The sequence below is a fragment of the Eimeria acervulina genome, genomic scaffold (assembly GCF_000499425.1).
Source record: "Eimeria acervulina Houghton genomic scaffold, Eah_scaff1354, whole genome shotgun sequence".
Taxonomy (NCBI): Eukaryota; Apicomplexa; class Conoidasida; order Eucoccidiorida; family Eimeriidae; genus Eimeria; species Eimeria acervulina.
Window position 1 is genome coordinate 1 of NW_013549256.1, and position 8,181 is coordinate 8,181.

Genomic DNA, 8,181 nt, shown 5'->3' on the forward strand with positions numbered 1-8,181 from the left:
CGCGGGGGTGGTAGGAATGAAGACCGTTGCACGCTCATCTGAATAAGGTAGTTCTGCAACCGTTCTACTTCTTGCCTTAGTCTGGCTATTGCATCGGGCTGTCGCTCTTGTGGCTGCATGTCCACGACCGGTTTCTTTGGAGCCTCCATTTGAGGAAGTTCTCGGGGGGCTGGGTTGGCGACGGCAGGAGGTTGAGGTGCCGAAGCGCGGTTGAATCGGCTTGATTCCTGTACCGTGGACATTCGCCTCGATGCTGGTTCGGGTGGACTTATCCCTCGACCAGGAGACTTGCTCTCAGAGGTCCCCAGGTCCGTAGAATGGGGTTGTTTGTGTGAAATAAGATGAGAAGAGGAAAATTACTATTGTTTTTTTGCGTTTTTTTTTAAATCCCGGAACAGCCCCCAAATGTAGTGAAAAGGTGGCCTACACTGTTACTACGATAGATCCCTAGGTTAGACAGAACAGGTGCACACGCTACTATCTCGCTCATAAACCCATGATTCTCGCTGAAAACACTAATAAACACCGCTAACAACCAAATATATGATCGAAGTCCTATTATTGTTCCCCAAGGAAAACCCAGAATAATAGAACTGATCCCCGACCCTCGCCTAGGGCGTGGGCCAGGGTAGCAGCAACAGCCTCGCACCCAGCCCCAAGCTGGTGCCGGCTGGCGACCACTCTGATCCTATGAAGTGTCTTCCCTATCTAAAAGTGTCCTAATCTCCCTAATCTCTGAAATATTCTACAATACTCGTTTCTTTTCCTGATTTTAGGCCTCTAGAGGTCACACCAAAGCTCCATTGTAGTGCCTGTGCACTGCAGCGAAGAACAAGGCGCAGCAAGCATGCCGATACGTCTTGCTGCTTCTGCTGCTGTGCTCCCTGCCGTAACCCAAATCTGACTTTGCCTTGAAAATTTCATCATCCCATTAAAGTAAGCCTCGAAGGATTTCTCACTTGGGGGCCCCAATCCTAGGGGGCCGTCACCAGGGGGCTCCCCCTCACCTGGGTAACCCCCAACTGCAAGCCACAAAGTGAATAAACTGAGACGAAATGGAGTGAGCCAAATAGCCACGGAGCAACCAGACAGGCAGACGTGCATCAACGGGCGCGGAGAAGCGTATGAAGGATAAGCAAGAATAGAGAAAGGCAAAAGCAGAAGAGAAGGGGACATGCGATTGAACTGTGGTGTGCGGCAATGGGAACGCAACGCGAAATGAATAGAAACAAAGGTAAAAGGGGAGGAATATGTGAAAGGCCCAACTCCACAGATATGGAAGGGGAAACGGAGGCGTAAGCAGGAATAACCACGGTGACAGAACATAAAGCAGGAGGAGATAGGCACAGCCAGGCAACCGAGAGATAGTTCTGTTGCCGGCGGGATAGCTGCCTGGGGGCCCATCAAGAGGATCTCCCGCCTCTTGAAGAAGCGGTGTCTGCTGCTAGCCACCTACCCTACTACTTTATTGCTGTGTCTGTTACACTTGAGCGTCTGCTGAGACCCCGATTGTGTTGATTAGGTTGTGGTTGCCGGCTCAGGTACCTCCTACTCCTTTAGGAACTCCGTCCTGCTTCCCCGGCGGAAGGCAGTTGTGGAGTGCTGATTTTGGTATCATTTCTCAAGCATTATCTGCTACTGCGCGTCAATCAGTGCTTAGTTGTCCTTCAATGATCCTAGCTCTCGCTTGACGAACAAAAGCTACTCTAGGTGTAGCAAGCTTCTCTCCCCCCGAATGCTCATATTAGCGGGGAGTTTTGGCACCTTCATTCGCGACACGCCTCATCCTGAGAATGAAGTGTGTCTGAAGGGGTGTTCTGTTGGCCCACTAAAGTTTTAAGGGAGATGGGTTCAGAACAAGATCGGTTCATCCATCTCGGATCACTGAAATTTTGTTCATAGTTTGTGTCGAATATTGCACTAATTTTGTAATTGTTGAATATTTTTCGAATGTGAAAACTTTTTTTTATTGGAACGAACTAATGCTACAATTACTTTCTATATTTTTAATTCATTTAAAAATATCATTGTGATATATATTGGGGAATTTGCTCAGAAACCTGACTAGCGAGTCAGGAAGATAGTGGCTTACTGAAGTGACTAAGTCTGTGCCCTCAGAGAGGGCCAGCCAGATTTGTGTTGCAACTAGCTCAAAATCCTGCAGGAGGCTGCAGTGGGGAATCTTTTGCAATGAGAGCAAGCGTGGCAGTACCGCCCGGTGAAGGGCGGCAGCATGCGTAGGGGTGGAGCTTTTGCAAGCTGTAAGTACCACGCTTCTGAGCGCGCCCACCGCTGTTGGCAGTGTGGCTCTCGTGCAAAACAACAACGAGAGGCCCTTTAGTTGGGTGGAAAGGCGCCTGCCGAGATGTCATGAGCGTGGTTGAATTGGCAGGGCATGCCCTGCCCAGCTAACCACGCGAAATCAGAGCTAACAACATGCATTCTCACAGAGCCATGCTGCTAGCTGCAACAACGGCTAACTACCCATCAGCGCAATAAAAGGTCTTGTACTTCTGCCCAAGCCTCTGTCTTTGAGACCTGAGAGCAGCACCACCAACCTGCTCTGCAGTCACCTTTACCAATTAGTTTAGTGGGTTTAATATTTCAATGCATAGAATTCATTTAGATGCCTTTAGGGGCGTTATTTAGCAAACGGCGAACGTTTTATAGGGAAAGGGTTTAATGTTATCAGCTGCGGGCAACGTAGAGCGGGGTTCAAGCTAAAGGGTCGAGCGTCTACGGTTTAGGGTTTGTGCTTGCCGCTGTCTATCATCTGTTTGAGGGAAGGGTTTTCCGCTGTTGCTCGAACTCTTTCTTTGTCGCTCAGTTGTTTGTTAATGGAGGCGTAGGAGGTGTGAGAGCCCGGAATGGTTGAAACTTGGACAGCTCTTGTTGCAGTTGCTGCTGCTCCTGCTGCTGCCCGCTGCGCCTTCACGAGCAACAGCAATCCGATGAGCGTTGTCTACAAACCCAGCAGTAGCAAAAGCAGCACAGGCAGCAGCCACACCAGTAGCAAGTGAAGCAGCGGACGAAACAACAGCATGTGCCACAGCGAAATCAGCAGCAGCAGGCGTAGCAGCAAAAGCAGCGTCATACACAACACACAATAATCACAGCCAGCTCGACATTCAGGCAACACAGGATGGTCTTAAGGTGTGCAGGCAGCAGTAGAAGCAGCAACAGCAGCAGCAAGAAACAGAGCGAAACCTTTCACTTCAGAGCAATGAGGTATTGTCGGGCGGAAGTTAATATCCACACGCAAGCCTCGCATCCTTCTCCAGTGCTGCATCTGCAGCTGCTGCTGTAGCTGTTGGTGCTGCATGCAGGAGTAGCTGCTCCTGCCTTTGGCATTGGCCGAGCCGCTGTCGCTGCTGCTGTCGTTGCTGTAGCAGGAGCACGGCACTTTGACGTACTCTGGAAGCACCACCATCAGTTCTTCGAGGGTATACGGGTATTCAGGGTCAGTTATGCACCTCACTGCTGCATACACCTCCTGTAGCACAATGCAGAGGCTACAGCAAACACGTAGCAGCTGCTGCTGTAGCGGTAGCTCCTGCAATACCGCGGCTCCAGCGGTATCTGTAGCAACAACAGGGCATCATGGCCCAGTAATAGCAAATGCAGAAGCAGCAGCAGCAACTGCTGTTGCTGCTTCAGCCGCACGAAGCGTCTTGCTGCTGCAGCGGCTGCTGCAGCAGCAGTCTAACCCCCTGTGAACTGCAGCAAAATGGATGTTTACCTGTGCGGTCAAAATCTCATTCCGAGCAAACAACCGCGCTCGTCTTTGATAAATCAGATGCACTGCGTTGTTGCTGGTACTGCTACCCCTGCTGCAGCTGTTTCTGCTGCCGCTGTTGCTGCTGCACTCTTTGATGTCGATACAGCAGGTGGTGGCTTTGCTGCAGTCTGCAGTAGAATGTAGAACATCTGGAAGCTGCTCGTTGGCAGCAGCAGGCACTGCTGCTGGTGTTGTTGCCGCAAGCGCTTCGGATGCTAGAGGTGCTTCTTTCGTCCGACCTGTCTCTTCAGCTGCTGCTGGACCTGGGTGGTTTTCTCTCGCGTTTGGTGCTTGTTCAGCTCCAGAAGTTGTTAGTATTGCCAGAGGCGTTAGGTGGCGCTGGGCGCATTGCTCGTAGGTGTACGCAGCAAGGAGAGAGTTATTCATGAGTTGACTGTCCTTCAGCAGCTGCATGCGCTCCTCCAGCAGCAGGTGATTGATTTGCTGCTGCTGCCAGCAAAGGTCCTTGTTGCCCAGCCAACGCCGGCTACAGAACACCTCGGGCAGGGGACGTTCAGCGTGCAGCAGCAGCTGCTGCTGTTGCTGCAAGAGGGGGCTCCACTGGGGTTTCGAGAAGTGCAAAGCTGCAAAGATGTCTGGGCTGTACCGACTGCCTAAGCTGGCGTCGTGCACCCGCTGCACCTGACGGGTTGGATTATTACCTTCGGCCCCCATTTTCCCTCATTTCTTTCTAATTTGTCCAGTCTACAGACTTTCTACCTCCGAAACTCGGGAAGATATGTGGAAAACCTGGGAAGAGAAACTGTGGGCCTTTGCTGACGCATGCAAGTGGCTGTGGCAAGCATGCAAGATGGGATAATCATCAGCATCACCTGGGTGGCACATTGCGATGGAGGGGATAATTACCTGTTGGTCCCTTGCTCACATTTAGACGACTTTGCACAGTTAAAGACAACAGAGGAATAAAGTGAACCGTCACACTAGCTGTATTCTTACCTCAGCCTCCAACGTGACCACTGGTTTAAACAGTATCGGTACCGCTGTGCGTGTACTTCGCCCTGGTAACTAGCTACGGCCAAATTGCACCACTGACGATAATAACGTTGTTATGGCATCTGGCCACTGGAGGGGAGGAAATTATCTGCTCTTTGATGAAAAATCATTTTTAGCTTTCGGCTTAGTGTAGCTCGCTGCTATCTTTAGCTACTAGTGATCGAAAGATTCGCTTCAGCAACACTTTGTGCTTGGCCCAATCAATTAGCCCGTCCTGGAGGGTCTCACCGCGGAGAGAGACCCAAGGGAAGTAAACGCCGCGTCTCAAAACAGGTGCTGCTCTTCCTGCTGCTGCAGTTACTACTACTGCTACTTCTACTGCTCTTGCTGGTGCGGAAGAACTTGGGCAGGGCTTCATATTGCAGTGCCCCCCCCAACGTTTTGAAGACGGCTGCGGCTCCTGGAGGTCCTCCACGACCCATCTACTGCTTGCAAATATAACCAAGGATTCACGCGCCATTTAATTTTCTAGAGTTCAACTCGTTAACAAGAACAGAGATGGCTTCCTTCCCCACTATACTGAGCGCACCGAGGCGGCGTCATCTACAGACCTAAGTGGGTATATCAGGATGGCACAGATGGGCATCACCCGAACTCTGGCTGCTGCATCAGGTTTCCACCTAAAACAATTATTTATTATTGCATTCGTTGTTTCAAACGCCTTTTGGATGTTCCTGTCTGCACCCCGAGGCATGGCAAAGGTGCCCCTGTGGAGCACTACAAATCTTATCTACAGTTTCCACCTCTCAAGAATCCAAGGCTGCGAGGGGAATCTTCCCCAATCTGCAGCCGGCCGGTGCTGTCTGCTTGCAGTAAGCATTACACTAGCAACGGAGGTGCCTATGCTTCGTACCAGTTTCCGCAAGAGCGTCCGTAAAAGTTACTCTTTGTCGTTGGTCTTATCATCCTCCGATTCCATGTGGCATTATGTAGTTAGTGGTTAACAGCAGCCAGCCGCACATTTTTGCCCTTTTTTTAGTCGTGATGGGTCTCCAAAAAAGGTATCCAAAATGATCGCGAGGTTCGTGAAGCTGCTGTGGCAACTGCACTTTGCAGTGCTCCTGGCAGCAACTGCGTGTGCCGCACTCTGCTTCTTGCTGCCAATTTTCGACTACTTGGAGCGGCAAGCATTGATTGTTGTTGCCATCCAAACAACGTGCGCTTTCCAGCTATCACCAACGTTCCGGTGCATACGATTTGTTAATTCCAACAGTCTACAGAAGGCTGAATCAATAGTTTGTGTCCACGCGTGTTTCAAGAAAGGTTTAGGCTGCACCCCTGGATTCGTAGTAGCTTTACACCCCGCGCAGTGCCCTTTAGTTGCTGCCGGGGCAGCTACTTCCGAATAGCACTAAAATATTGTTGCTCCTTCTGAACTAGATACACATGCTCGTTTAGGGATGGTTGCCTGCATTTGGCCCACTCCGCGGCAGGGGATGTTAGTGTAATTGTATCCTCTCCGCTTAGTAAAGCTTGAAGGAAACAAATGCGTGAAGTTTAGATCCTGCAGAATTTCAATTATCTGTGTATCTTGCAGGTGCACTTGCAACCGGTGCGGTGACTGTTGCTGACGGTCTTATTGCGGCAGGCGCTGCTGCTACTTATGCTACTGCTGCTGAAGCAGCTGCTGGTGGTGCTTTTGCTGTTGTCGCTGCTGCTGCTTCTTTGCCCTTTGCCGTTTCGCTACCTGTGGATGGCTTTGAGGGCTACCTTGGCACATGCCCTAGTTGGGGATGTATTGAGGGGTGCGAGGAAGTGGCACCCTTTGTTCCCTCCCGAGTTGCTCGTTGTCCAACTCCTGAAACGCGCATGAGTGGCAGCTTTGGGGTTTCACTCGAATAGGCAATAGAAGAAATGCAAGCTTTTCTTCTAGTGCCTATTGGAGTCTTCCGTGGGGCTGCAGGTGAGCTGCTGGTGCTGCAGCAACTGGTTGGCTGCTGCTCCTGTAGGCGCCGCAGCTGAGCGATTTTTGGTGAGGGATTCACCGACGGAAGCGGCCAAGAAAGCATTTGCTTCCGTTAGGCCTACAGGGTTTTAGGGTTTAGGGTTAAGGGTTTAGCGTTTTAGGGTTTTAGGGTTGAGGGTTTTAGGGTTTAGGGTTAAGGGTTTTGGGGTTTATGGTTTAGAGTTGACGGGCGTTATGGTTTAGGGTCTTAGGGTTCAGGGTTTTAGGGTTTAGGGTTTTAGGGTCTAGGCATTAGCCAATGAAAGCTGAGGATGCCGTTGCTGCAGCGCCGCAGCGTATGCCTGTCATCACGGAAGGAGGGGGCTCGCACAGTACTGCATATCCAGCAGCAGCACCAGCACCAGCGGCTCAGCAACACCACTGTCAGAAACCTGAGCCTGACCGCTTGGGCCCGCAAGAGGCAACGGACAACCTGGGACGCACGGTGAGGCGTCAGCCAAATCCATAACGAGAGCAGCAGCAGCAGCAACAGCAGCAGTCAGGATTATCTGGGTTGTACTCCTTTTGCTGCTGCCACTGCTGCTCATGAGGCTCACGCGCGTGATCCTGTTTGTGCTGCTGTTAATATCGCCATACTTGTGCTCTTTCTACTGCTGCAAGCCGTCTCTCTCTCTCTCTCTCTCCTGCTGCTGCTGCTGCTTCCGCTGATGACCGAGCTGCTGCTGCTGCTCTGTACACTGAAGTGACAGCTCATTTTGTATCTCCGCATTTCCAAACGAACGAGCAGAAGCAGCAACAACCGCAACAATAGCTGCTGCAACTGCAGCTACAGCAACAGGAAGAGCAGCAGCAGGAATAACAACAGCTGCAGCATCCGCAGCATTGTTGCGTTGGCGCTGTGTGCAGGTTCTGGTGCGATATTTCCTAGTGTTTGCGCAAGGACACAAGCCTAATTGGATCATGTTAACGGCCGCAATCACAACCGGCTTCTTGGTTAGTATTCTTTCTGCGTTTTCTTACATGCCGGGCTGTCCCCAGGTGTCTGTGCAGATCATTTGCGTCTTCAGGGAGTTTCATCTTTATGTCTACTATTTTTTTATTGGGGAGCCGTGGCCTTGTTATTTGCTGCAGGACGCATTGTTGGCGCTGCTGTCTGCTGTTGCGTCGCTGGTGTATGTACACAGGAATGAGTATGTGCGTGGAGCGGATGCCCTTGGCTTGCGCTAAGGCCAAGCTGCAGGCAGCACGGCAGCCGGCGGGGACTGGGTGGGAGCCCCCAAACCCAAAGACGAAAGAGGATGCGCCTGTAACGCAGGGGCAGTAGCAGCGGGGAGGAGGCGCTCAGGGAACATCAGAGGGATTCGGGGCCCTTGCTCGCGGCGCAGGAGCAGAAGGGGGGCTGCGGAGGCGAAAGATGAATTTGAAAGGGTCAGGCGACGCCTAGAAGAAATCCAGAGGGAGTAAGAACTGACGAAGCAGGGCA

General features: G+C 51.5%; 2 protein-coding genes across 2 annotated transcripts; one reads left to right on the forward strand and one right to left on the reverse strand.

Moving 5' to 3' along the window:
- Positions 1 to 3,148: 3,148 nt before the first annotated feature.
- EAH_00058840 (hypothetical protein, conserved) lies at positions 3,149 to 4,453 on the reverse strand (the record flags this gene model as incomplete). Its single annotated transcript, XM_013393629.1, has 2 exons — positions 3,149 to 3,493; positions 3,740 to 4,453. The coding sequence occupies 2 exons, from the start codon at positions 4,451 to 4,453 to the stop codon at positions 3,149 to 3,151; spliced, it is 1,059 nt and encodes a 352-aa protein (XP_013249083.1).
- A 2,543-nt stretch (positions 4,454 to 6,996) lies between these two features.
- On the forward strand, positions 6,997 to 8,022 carry EAH_00058850 (hypothetical protein; the record flags this gene model as incomplete). The annotated part of the gene is made up of 3 exons (XM_013393630.1): positions 6,997 to 7,182; positions 7,605 to 7,695; positions 7,883 to 8,022. The coding sequence occupies 3 exons, from the start codon at positions 6,997 to 6,999 to the stop codon at positions 8,020 to 8,022; spliced, it is 417 nt and encodes a 138-aa protein (XP_013249084.1).
- Positions 8,023 to 8,181: the final 159 nt, after the last annotated feature.